Raw genomic sequence first — 13,099 nt, forward strand, 5'->3', positions numbered from 1 at the left:
TTGCAAGCATTTAATCAGATTGGGCTGTCACTTGTCAGGTAGATGGGGTGGGCTGGGAGTTGTGCTTAGGCAGAGAGGTGAATTGGAAATGAAGGGTGGGAGATGCCTGATCGCTTCACGTGGTCCGTCGTGGTACCGAAGAAAGAAATTTTAATTACGCTGGAGGCTTCAGAGCAACGGTTTGAGGAGCTCACGTGGAGTGTCTGGGCTGTTCTCTTTCTGTTTACTTCTATTGTATTAAAAATAGAACAGCTATTTTTATGTAGGCACTCATCGTTTGGTGTCTTAATACATATTTTCTGCCACTGTGAAACTAATTTCTCTCCTGGTAATGTCATGCCGCTTAGAAGAAAATTAATATAACTAAAAAAGTTCAGTGTTACAGGCCCACTGTGCCACAGTGTTTGTTTTCTGCATTTTAGATTTTAGAATTGTCAACAAGTTGGCTTAAAAAAAATAGTGGAGACTTGTAGTGTGTCACAGTAAGTTCAGCTTATGAGTAGTGTATTGCCAATGCATTTTCAATTCATTTCATCTGTCTCAAGTTAGCTCTGATTTTCTACCTGTGCCTATGTGCCAGCTGCTCAAGCTGATGAACTGGTGTGCATGACTATGTAAGGGTTTTTTTTTTTTCTTACCCACAGGTAGGAATGTACTGGCTATTTTTGTGTCATGTAGTCTGTAGTTTTCTTAGAGCGTGGTACTCGTACATATGCATATGTATATGTGTGTATATAATTTTTTTTAAACTTTCATAGTGAAGCTTAAGATAGGTAACCACAAAACCCCATATTATGCTAGTGAGCATTCCTGTTCAATGCCCTTACACAACATAGCAAATGCACTGCTGTGTCTGAAGAGCTCCAGTATTGGTCTTCACCAGTATGATGGGCAGTCTGGTCTTTTAATGGCTCTTGCCAGAAAGAGAAAACTGATTTCTTACATGATGTTGAGTTGAGAAATACTGAAACCTGTATGTGCTGGTAAGTGGAATTTGATGCACTAATAGTTCGTGGCAGGACTGGGACATAAATTGTGCTTTTTTTTTTCCCCTCTTAAGCTTTATCTTTCAATTTACTGTTGTCCTGGTATAATAACACATAATGGCAGTACAACAGCAATGGAAGTGTTGGGGGTTGTAATACCAACGAGCTATAGGGTATAGTAGGATCTTGAAACAGCTTTTCTTTGGTATTTTAAATACTGAGTAAAAGAAAGGAAATATATTAGGCAGAAATAAATGCTGGAGGTCTGATAACTTGATAAATAATAGCAATATTTAAGCACATTATAGTGAGTATCTATTGAATTAGGGTTTCTTTTTCATCCAACATTCATTAAGTTCTGTCACACCATATAGTTTATAAAATCACCTACTGTTACCAGGCTCTAAAAACAAGCACCACAGAGAGGACTGAAGATGGTAAATGTATTTCTCTTCTGCTGTAATTTTTTTTAGTCAGCTTGAGTTTATTTTATGAAAATTAAACCTCTACAGAGAAATCCAGATTTTTTTTTAAGGAAATTATTCTATAGCTTGAAAAGAATTTTCAATTCTCACTAATTTTTCTATTTTCAGGATATTCTATTTAGGAAAAAGTATAAATTGTGTAGTGGTATGTATGTTGTGTATCAACAGAAACGCAGAACAGGCGGAGGGTGTAGTCAGTAGCTTCAGAAGCCTTACATAAACTTCATGGTCTGGCTAACCTGCTTACTCTGGGACTGAATTATGCACCTTTGATGTGTTTTTGCTTTGTCAAAATATGGTATACATGTATACTTATATGCACATGTATGCATGTAAAGCACCCCTGAACACTTGTGTGTAATCACTTTATAGGTGCTACTTTGGAGACAAAAGTCACAGTGTAATTCAAGTATGTGAAGTATGTATGTCATACCTTCACGTCTTATATATGTATTATTGTATACTAGAAAAAATGTTATGGGCAAGGGATTTATCTGGAATGGAGTAGGTAAATTAATTTTTTCTGATTTGAATGTGAGAATGTATGCATTGACTTATACATAGGCAGACATCCTGGAAGGAAGAATGGTTTAGCAGTTACAAGAAGGGGAGCTGGGATGTATGTTTCTTCTGTAGTCATGACATGTCTGAACCAACTTTTCCTCGGTAGCTAATGTTAAACATACCTGATGTGGGTAGTAGGGGGCCTAGTTAAGCCTAGATAAAGTACATTCGTATAAGTTGTCATAAAAATGCTACGAAAGTGCTGCCACCTTTACATAGGAATAAATATGGTATACAAATAAACATAAATGTATTAAACTTTATATAAATATAAATACAAATATATGGATCAATATATGCTTTTAAAAATAAAACAACATAAAAACTGATTGGGCAGTGTTTTTTGCTGAAGAAAGTGAATGCACCTGCTAGGGTATCTTTTTATGTCATTTGGATAATAAAGTCATCATCATGCCCTCATGTGGATTCTGTAGACAAGAGGTTCTACATGTGGTCCCCTGATAATTGCCTAAATTAAAATATTAAAGGCCTAACAGCCGTTGCGTTGACCTTTTTCTGCCTTGCTGCAGACAGATGAGCTGCTGTTTATTACAAAGGTTTCTTCCCACAGGTGAAGATTTAAGTGAGATTCCAGGACCCTCTTTCCCCACCCCCTTTGCAATGCAGAATATCAGAGCCCTGCTGCTTCAATAGCTTTGATTAGAGCCCTCCATCCTTATGATCCCTAGAATGCGTTTATTGCTCTTGAGTTATTCTGATTAGCTTTTAAAAAATATTTTGGATTCCAGTGCTCAAAAGCTGCAATTTAATAAATATTTATTCCCCAGAAATTGCTCATTTGAGAAGTTTTATATGGCTAACCTCATTGCTACAGTGATGAAATCAAACTGAGAGATGAAAACAAGAATCAGCAATATACTAACTAACTTGTTGGCTGGTTAACAGCAATCAGCCTCTTCAAAAGAAATTTTTGAACTCGTGTTATTTTTTTTCCGTGAATACTGCAGAATTGGAGCTTTAATTGGGGCTGTGTCCTTACAAAGCAAAGCCATGGAAAAAGCTGTGTAAACATTAAAGCCTCAGGGAAAAAAAATGTTTTACAGTTGAGAGGGTGAGATGAAGAAGGAAAGTGTTACAGACATGAAAACCACAGGATCAGTATTCCTATGGAGCTGATAAGCAGAGCTCCCAAGTCCCTGCTGAATGCTCCCTGCTTGCATTCCTCCTGGAGCCCGCAGAAGGGCTGGAACAGAACATGGTGGATGTGATTGCATAGAGATGCAGAAAGGATGTGATTATAAGGGGCATCCTTCATGCCAGATGTCAGTCAGAAGAATAATTACAACTGTATTTTATTACAGGGATTAAGTCGGAATTGGGTATGTTCAGAGTTGAAATTCAGTGTGTGTAGCACAACTAAATTGTTAGAGCCAATTTAGTGTTTGCTGTGCATTCTAGGAGAACAAAAGAGAGTTTTGACTATCAACTGAAGATTGAAGTCGTCGGGTTTTTTTAAAGGAGAGAATAACTTGCAAATAGTTTTGCTGGTGGAGGAAAGAGCTCCCCATCCCCCCTCCCAGTTTCTCTGAAAACAAATAATTACTCTAGTTCTTCAAGGGGAAAAAAAATGCATCTGATCAGCTTCCCATGCCTTATGTTTTAAGCCTACCAGGTAGATTTGATCTCAAGTTGAAATACTTTTGAACCAATATTTAATTATTTTTGCTTCTTATTTTTTTTGAAGGTACGTGTTGACAGTGGCATTCAACAAGGAAGTGAAATTAGCATTTATTATGACCCCATGATCTCAAAAGTGAGTTGATTAATTTAAAATGTTCTAAAGGTATGAAACACTAGTGTTATACACAGATCTTTTAAGAGAGGGAAAGTGTGTTAAAGGATTGGTAAATCAGTATTTTAAAGGTTCTAGGCATAACATGCCTCAAGGGAATATGAAAGAAGTGAAGGAAGATGTGTAGTAGAAGAGATCTCGTGTCACTTCTAAACAGAATTGTTTTTGTCTTTTGACACCATAATTATTTGTCTTCCAGTTTCTGATTATTAAAAGAATTCTAATTTGATTACTTTCTGACTTAGGTGCTGTAAATCCATCTTTTTTAATATAACGTAGCCAGAACTAAAATTTCAATATTTCTGACATCCAAAAAGAAGCAGTGAAAGAAATGGTTGATAGTGTCTCTTAGTATTAGTTCCTATTCATCAGTAACGTATTGGTAAAATGAAAATATGAGATTATGCTCAGAGTTCAGTTGTCAAAAAAGGTAACACTTAGATTTTAGAAGTTGTTTGGGCATTAGAAGTCAGGAGAGCCAACTAGATACTGAACTTCTGCCCTAATTTACTGTGCACCTAAAGAAAAAGAGAGAACTTGTTCAAGTTTTATGAAGAAGTGATTGGCCTTTTTCCACAGAATGGCTTAAGAGATCTTAGTTGTCTCTTGATATTTTAGCCTCTGAAGCACAGAGTAATGTGAGAGAAATGTTTTTGTGACTGCTGAAGTTCTACAAGCCATTTTCATTTCAAATGCTATTCAGAATCCAGAGACAAACATTATCTCATTTCTTGGTAACCTAAATACTTTTTTTTTCCAGCTGATTACCTATGGCTCTAATAGAGCTGAAGCACTGAAAATAATGGAAAAGGCTTTGGACAATTACGTAATCCGAGGTAAATACAGAAATTTGGGTTCCTAGTGTGATAGGCTGCCATCTATTTTGAGAAAACAGCTTGAAAATGTAGTAATTAGCAAATTGAGTAAAGTTCCTGCTTGTTAAGTGCAAATTAAAACAGCAAAAAGCTTGTGTTAATTAAGCTGAGATGATACATCAAATCTAAAGAGATTTTATTCTTTCTCCATTGTTTTTCCTTGACTATTATGAGATAAATATTTGTTTTTTTTTCCTTAAACTCATAAGAATTTTCATAAAATGGTAGCATCTAATTGATCTATTATATTGTAGAGGGGAAAAAAAACAACTACACTGTAAGAAATTTAAAGTAGTTGCTATTTTATAGCTGTTTAATACATTGATTATGGTCAAATAATGTCACAATGCAGTATTTGATTGTGTGTATATATTTTTTTTATATTTTCAAGGTAATTGTTCAAGTTTGCGCAAATACAGGTATAGGTTGGTGATCAGACAGTGTTTTGACTCTTGCTGACTCACAGCCTAGGAGAAGTAGCTACTCTTCTTGCCTTTCCACGCACCAGGGGTGAATCAACCATGACCACTTTAACTCCTTTCAAGTTTTAGAGAGGGAAGTAATGGTTTGTGTAGGAGAGATCTTTAGATCTTCCTCTGTGTCTTTTGAAAATAAGAAGAAAAATTCACAGGAGAGGGGAAACAATTGGATTTCGTATCCTTTCTGATGATTAGAGAAGGGAACTGTAATGTGGCAAAAAAATCATTTTATCCCTTAATGGTGTGGGTGTTTGAGGGAGTTTTTTCATTGCTAATCGGTATATTTGAGGAATGAAGATAAGTGGAAAGGAAACTGTTGGAGGATTTGCTGTCTTTGTTCCTTGTTGTGGTTGCTGGACACATTATGTCCATGATTTGAAATAGCAGAAAGACTTAGAACAATTATTTAATTTGTCCTCTGAATGGCTGGGAAGAGAGGCCTCATGTAGCAGAGAATCATTCAAATGTTTCTGTAGAACTTGGTTTGGAGTTAATGCTATCTGCTGAATACTACAGATGCGATGTCATACTAGAAAGATTTATCTATTGAGGGGAAAACGAGCATCCCTCTGCCATAGGATAGCCAGATAGGTGGTGGGATTAGCCATTGTAAATGAGCTGCGTAACTCTAAATTGGATTTATACTGGTGCAACTTGAGCCATCAGACTACTGCAGTACAATGCGCTGATGTAAACCCTTGCTGAATATCAGCTGAGTAAATTTACAAAACAGAGAAATTTATACCACTATAGCTAGACTGTATGGTGGGCTTTTTGTTTGTCTTTGATGGAGACAAGCTCTGGATTTAAACTCGGTTTGAATTAATAGAAAATTGTGCTGGAAGGATTATAACTAATGATAATATTGGAGTTGTGTGTGTGGTCTTTTACTGTGTGGTATAGTATGGGATAAAACTTAATTGTTTGTTCTTAGATGTTTTACACACGTGTGTATATACCTAATAAGAGTTCCACAGATATATAAATAAAAGTACCTACAATGGATATGACATCTTACATGAAAATTACTAATCTGCATTCTTGCTTTTTTAGTCTTTTGTTAGTATGCATGTATGCATCTAAGTGTTCATACCCGATATTTTAGTAGTGTTTCTACCTGTGAAAAAGCTCTTCATCTATTAAAAATATTGACAGAGTAGTAAATGAACTATGGGGGTGCAATGCAGGTTTTTTTAAGTATCACAAAGGACAAATTTTAGTTTACCCCAGGTTTCAAAAGTAGACGAATTTCCAGAACTTTATTTTAGTTACGGTGAGCAGTGGTTTCCATTTCAAAACTAACAGGATTTTTGTGTACTTTTACACAGCTGGTAGATTCTTCTCAGGGTTTATTTAAAATGTAACATTCATGGATATTGAAGTATTTCTTCTCTTGCTTTGTGTGAATGATGCTGGATGGGGCAGTTTGTTGAAACTGTCCTGTCTGTAATATTCTGAACTGTGTTGACATATACAGCACTCCACCTTGTTCAAAGGAGTTGCCTCAAATAAGTTCAAGTAAGCCTAGCAGGTCATGCAGAATTAGTAATATATTGGTGTTTAAATGGTCAAAATAATTAAGCATCAGGAAGGTAAAAGCAATTTCATACACTTTTTTCTAAAACAACTGTGTATTTTTGCTTTAAAATGTTGGTCACTTTGATCTTATGTGAAAGTGCCTCACATGAAGTCTTCTCCATAACAGAGCTGTTGTAGTAGTAAAAGATATAGAATAGTTTTTTACCTAGCCTTGAAGGTTCTTGATTTTATATTGGAATAGTGAGCCTGTGCATAACTGTTTAAAGGTCACCATAGTGTTCCTCATAGTGTGCTCCATGTTCCTATTTCCGAAACACTCCCCTCACCCCCCAGTTTCCTGGGAAGCAGCTTTTGTGTTTGGTTGATGTTTCAGAGACAGTGTATCTTTCCCTGTAAGTAACAAGTCTCTTCTGAGTTATAAAGCATTTTACCTAAGCATTGCCAGTTGAAGTCAGTGTGAATTTTACTGATAATATACACTGTGAGAATTAAAATTTGAGTTCCCGAGAATTGCAACATTTCTGGAAGCAAAAATGCTTGTTCGCCCACATGGAGTGGGAATGGGATGGGGTGACTGGGTACAGGTCAGGGACCATATAATGTGTAGCTTGGGGACTGCTAATGGAAGACGGAGTCTTTCCCATCACTTCTGTGTCACCAGTTAAAAGCAGGCAAAAGTTGGTAAGGACTTTTAGTCACTAATATTTTGATGGTTGTTTGCTGACCTGTGTGAAATCAGTGGTCTTTATCCACTTCCTAAAAGACAAATGTCCTCTTGGAACAAATGCCACCGTGTAATGTGGACCATGGCAGTCTCAGCAGAGAATCCAGAGACCAAAGCGGCCCAGTGACCCTCCAGGAGGTGACTCATCCTGGCTGGCTTGGGGCATGCTGACAGTGTGAAGTGCAAGGACCTACTCTGCTGTTCCTCGTCTGCTGGCTGTATGAGGATACATTCAATTCCTACTCCTGTGGCCTTAAGATATCCAGAAGTTACCTCTTCCCTTTCAGCTCCATTCTACTTACTGTAGACTGAGGACTTGTTACTTGTCTTTATTGACTTGATTTCTAGGACTGCATAGTACCTGGCCTTGAATCCATGGTTCAATTGTGCAGTTAAATCTGCCTGCCAGTCTTTGCGAAGAAAATTAAATTTTCAAAAAATGTAATCTAATACTTGCAAGAAAGCAGACTTATGCAAAATTTGAGGTAATAAAATTTTATGCAATGAAGCCTCCATCATACAGTGGCTGTAATAGTATTGGTTTTAAACTGGAAGAAGGTAGATTTAGACTAGATGTTAAGAAGAAAGTTTGTGCTGTGAGGGTGGTGAGACACTGGCAGGTTGCCCAGGGAAGTTGTGGATGCCTCCTCCCTGGAAGTGTTCAAGGCCAGGTTGGATGGGGCTTTGAGCAACCTGGTCTGGTGGGAGGTGTCCCTGCCCATGGCAGGGGGTTGGACTGGATGAACTTTAAGGTCCCTTCCAACCCAAACCATTCTGTGATTATAAATGCTGAATGAGTCAAATTGTAATATTTGCAACAATGCTATGCTCTGAAAATGTCCATTATATTAACATTTTATTACAGTTTGGACTGGTGATAACTTGTGCACCTTTAATTAAGAAATTCTTTGGTCTGTTCATTGGTAGGTGCTAACAATGTGACTAACTCAGGATACGTTTAATGTGGTCATGGGAATGTAATCCACATCTCATTTTCCGTGTAATATCTACAATGTTATTAATGGGAGCAAGTGTAAGTCTAGGATAGCACTTCTTTGAGTGGTGGATTGGATTAAATGGTCTCCTAAGCTCCTTTACAGTCTAAATTATTCTGATAGGAACCGACTCCTCCATTGAGAACTGATCTGAATTCAAAATCTCAGTTGAGACTTCTAAATGAGGAAGAGTCTAATTAGGTAGCATTTTTATTCATGGGTATTCCAGTATAGTTCAGGGATGATTGATATTCAAGGTGTCTTGTCTCAAGCAGATATACTTTTCATTTTGTCCTGTGGTTACTGGAGAATTTGTGAATACTGAAAGCTTCAAGAGGTCGGTCAAGCATAGAGGTGTTGCTCATTGGAATGAGGCATAAGTTGTTCCCTATGAGCTTGCACTGTTGTTGGTAGTTAATCTTTCTCTTGTTTTATGCCGCTTTCCTTCAGAAACTTAAGATTTTGTTGGGGTTTTTTTTGTGGTGTTTTATTTTTTATTTTTATTTTGAACAGCAGAAATAGGATATTGGAAGAATGCCTTCCAGTGTGCCTGTGGTATGTGTAAACATGATTTCCCTCTTCTCAGGTTCTTGAGGGACGAGTGCTGTTATTCCTGGTTATGCCACTTAGGTACAATGTTGTCTTGGTGTTCTGTTCCTCTTCTTTAGAGTAAAGGGGTGGCCAAGGAGGGGGTGATAGCAGGAGCCCCATCCGTTTTCTTCCACTTGTTCTTGACAAAGCCTGCTTAACTTCTGCTTCCAATTACTCTGCTGATTCAAACATTCATATGTGTTTTCTGACACCACTAATAATGTCTTGCTTCATCTTATTAAGAGGTTCAGAAGTGCACATAGTACAAAACTTGGTTTCATTTTGAACTAATGATTTTGACAGTAGGATATTACTATATATTATCTGCTTTTTCCACCCCTTTCTTCTCCCCGCCGCTTTACTGTGGTCATAAGAGTACTGTGAGCTCCAGACTTTAATATCTGAAAGAATTAATATTTTAACTGAAATACGTGTTCAGCTTTGAGGGTCGGTGGTGTATTGATCCTATGTGAGAACTTTATGTGGATGCTTGTGTATTTAAATTGCAAATCTTTTTTAGATTCTTCTTGCTTTTGGGTTGGGACTTTGTGTGGATAGCCTGCTCTGAAGTGAAGTGAAGCAAAACACAAGCTTTGAAAGACAATTAAACAGTTGCATATTGAGGGTTTTAGGGAATATTATGACAGGTTTTGGAATTGCAAATGCGGAGGCTAGCTGGGGTATAATCTTGGACTTTGAAAAGTTCATTTGTTGAAAGTGGTATTTTTGTAGTCTGTGCAAATCTATGCTAATGTTCCTGTTTTAAGTGGAGAGGAACATATTCGGTGCACTCAGTGCAAAGCTTGCTTAATAGCTTTTTATTTTTTGGTTGGAGAAATCAACTGGGATGCCTCCTAAACTTCATAGTATTGATTCTTATTCAGCATTTAAACTGATGGGTGAAAATTTAGCTTTGCAAGAGAAACCTCTAGTACTGTACTCCACACGTTTTTGCAATCAGTAAGTAGGCAGATAAAGTTCTTTCTATGCCACTTAGCACAATTTGAAATTATCAGCAAGTTAAGTATATTCAACTGCTTATCTACAGAGAGGCATGTAGGACTCCAATTAAGTTTACACGGATAAATGGAGATTTGTGTTTGCAGACGTCAAGATGACAGAAGCTTAATACTGTAAAAAGGCTAATCAACACTGAATATGTTTAGTGTCAGTAAATATTTACAGTGAAAACATTGCCTATGGCTTGTGCCTTGGCATTCCAAGGTCTGCTTTCTAGTGAGTAAAAATGTGGTGTGATATCCTGCTCATAAACCTGCTATGGGATTTTTGTTTTCTATAAAATTAGTTTTATTGTCTTTTTCTTCTTCGTGTTTTCTTGGGAAGGCAGGTTAGGACTTAGGCTACAGTTTGTAAGTTAATGAAAAGTCTGGTATATTTAGCAAGGTTTTAAGACAGATGTAATCCAGAGAGTGAGGAATGGAAGGAGGCAAGATAGAGACAGGCAGTATGTGGAGTAATTTCTTCTGATTATAATTCTATTTATTTTTTAATGAGGCATTCTTCAAATAGTGGTTACTAATCAGCTCTGCTGAACAATGTAATTATTTAGTGTACTCGTGTTCATTAGACAATAACTACAGTTTAACTGGAAAATTAGTGTAACCTCAGGAATACTTAAGTTTTATATATAAAACATACAAGTATAAACACTTTTTAAAAATTCATTAGGTCTCCAGAAGTTAAATGCTAGTCTGCTCTCTTTTACAAATGTATTTGTGGAAAATAACTTGTCAAAATTGAAATCCGAGTAGTACACTGTAAATTGAGCTTCTACTGATGTAACACTGTGTGAAGAATACAGCCAAGTGAAATAAAAAGCCAGAGGTACGAGGAACATTGATTATTATTTTTTATTATATTTGGACTTAGAGAAAAGAAGAGTATAACTGTAACTGCAGTTCTGCATCAGTGTAAAACAGTGTAAAAAATGATGTTGATGTGAAATTTTGTTTTCTGGGGGGGAAATAAATTGATATAGTTTAGGATTTTGTTTGTTTGTTGAAAATGTCATGGCTTGTCAGGTTAACAAATGTGATTTTGTACCTGGCAGACTGCAGGACCTGGTCAAGAAAAATTCCCTGAAAACCACTGCAACGTAAATACAGTATACTTCAGTTTAGTGCCTAACTTTGCATGAAATAAGCCCTGCCTGTTAGCATGTGTTTGATCCTGTGAGAGAGTGGGGCTAATGTCTGGCCAGTGTTTTGGAAGCAGCAGGTAGTCAGGAGCAAGCTGCTCTAGGGGTCCATATTTCTGTGGCCCTGCAGTTACTCACACACAGATGGAGACCTTGTGAACTTTGACAGAGGTCATGCTAAATTGCAAATCTTAAACTTCTAGACTTCTGAAGGATTACACTGGTACTCTTTTTTTATTATTTTTAAAGCCATATGACTGGGAACATCACTAAAGGTATCAACTTGGGTTTGAGATGTAGATCAACCACGCAGTCATCGCTCACACAAAGATTGTGGGGACTGGTGAAAATAGCCTTTCTTGATATTTTAATGGAAAACTGTTGCTTATTAGATTTTAATTTGCATATGTAAAATACATGTGTTATATTACTTCCCAAACACCTAGGCTTGTCTGCTCTGTTGAACTTGTTAAAGGCATTTTGGACCTTAAAACATTGCAGAAGCTTCTGTTTTTTCTGCTGCGCATGAGTTGGAAATAATTAAGATAGTCAAAGTATTTTTTTGATTTCAGGTCTTTTGGGGCAGTCAGTTGAGACACCAAGCTCTGTCATCCGTCATCAGCCATCATCTCACTAGGGATCTTACAGCGTTTTAGGAAAGGAAAACATGAGATGATCTGGTTACACCCTATAGCGTGTTTAAAGCCTGGATTCAAAGTCAGGGTGCATTGAAGAGCTCCTCTTTGTCTTCTGGTTATAGTCCTGAAGCTGTACTTAATAGATTAAAATCTCTGTGATATTTCAATTTACTATTCAAATGGGAAATTTTGGGTGGATTCTGTAGCAGCCAGAGAAAGACTTGATTTGTTTCCAAGTTATAGTCATTTAGCAGAAGACTTAAAAAAATTTTTTTGCTTAGTGGAGATGCAATGTGAGTTTCATTCAGTGTTTATGAAATCAGGGTCCATGCATGGCTATATAGGTCACAGGCAGCAAGGAGGCTGATCCTCTTGTAATCAAACGCTCACATTTTTATCTTGTCATCATTGTACTGGTTGTGTAATGTGCTACTTAATGGCTCATGGACTTGCCTCTAAAGCTATGACTTCATGATTCAATGAGACTGAGTCTGACTCTGGGTGTTGAAAGTGGTTTCAGTAACGGCCACACAAAGAGCTTGAAAATTCACACCAGCAGCTGACTGTAGGGGGAAAAAAGCTTTGAAACTGTTTGAACCGGCCTGCATATAAAATAACAAGAGTGTTATTCATGCTTCTAAACTGGAAAAACACAAAGGGAAAAGAAGTAGGAGTGCAAAAGAATCTCCTTCTTGTAGCTGCAGCAATTCTCAAACGCTGAACTGCTGGTGTTTTTGCTTTGGAGAGATCTCGATAGAGGAAAAAAATCCAAATAGCTTAACTTACAGTTGAGGGACCTGAGTTTACAATGAGTTCTTACTCATGTTATTTTAAACTAGAGCTATTAGAAAAAATGTGCAAATAACTTTGAGTCATGTCATCACTGTATTTATCATAATAACTTATAAGTAAACATATCTAAAAGCTGAAGTTCAGAATCTTGTGCTTTACAAAAGATATGGATACACAGACAATTTTTTACAAGATATACTGTTTTGTGATGCACTCTGTGGTACACGTAACACCAAAGTTCATGTGGCCTGGAAAATGCAATGTGATTTGGAGTTGCCTGTCCCTCTGACACTGAAAGGAAAGAATTTGAATGACTTTGTATTTCCTGAAGGGTGAGAATGTGCACAGCTGAGGTTGGATAACCCCTTTCCTATAGCTGCTTCCTCATTTACCCATATCTGGAATGGATGCAACAGTTTATGTTCCTGAATTGCACATTTATTTCAGCTTCTCTTAAGAG

The 13,099-nt window shown here is 37.0% G+C and overlaps 1 protein-coding gene across 1 annotated transcript in view; it reads left to right on the forward strand.

Moving 5' to 3' along the window:
• PCCA (propionyl CoA carboxylase, alpha polypeptide) overlaps positions 1 to 13,099 on the forward strand; it is a gene marked incomplete at its 5' end in the record, with an annotated part of 91,097 nt that overhangs the window by 42,630 nt on the left and 35,368 nt on the right. Inside the window, 2 exons of the mRNA XM_010180487.1 lie at positions 3,741 to 3,809; positions 4,609 to 4,684. Of these exons, the coding sequence (XP_010178789.1) occupies positions 3,741 to 3,809; positions 4,609 to 4,684 (145 nt within the window). The remainder of the gene's footprint in view (positions 1 to 3,740; positions 3,810 to 4,608; positions 4,685 to 13,099) is intronic.

The sequence above is a fragment of the Mesitornis unicolor genome, unplaced genomic scaffold (genome assembly GCF_000695765.1).
Source record: "Mesitornis unicolor isolate BGI_N332 unplaced genomic scaffold, ASM69576v1 scaffold14133, whole genome shotgun sequence".
In the NCBI taxonomy this organism is placed as follows: domain Eukaryota; kingdom Metazoa; phylum Chordata; class Aves; order Mesitornithiformes; family Mesitornithidae; genus Mesitornis; species Mesitornis unicolor.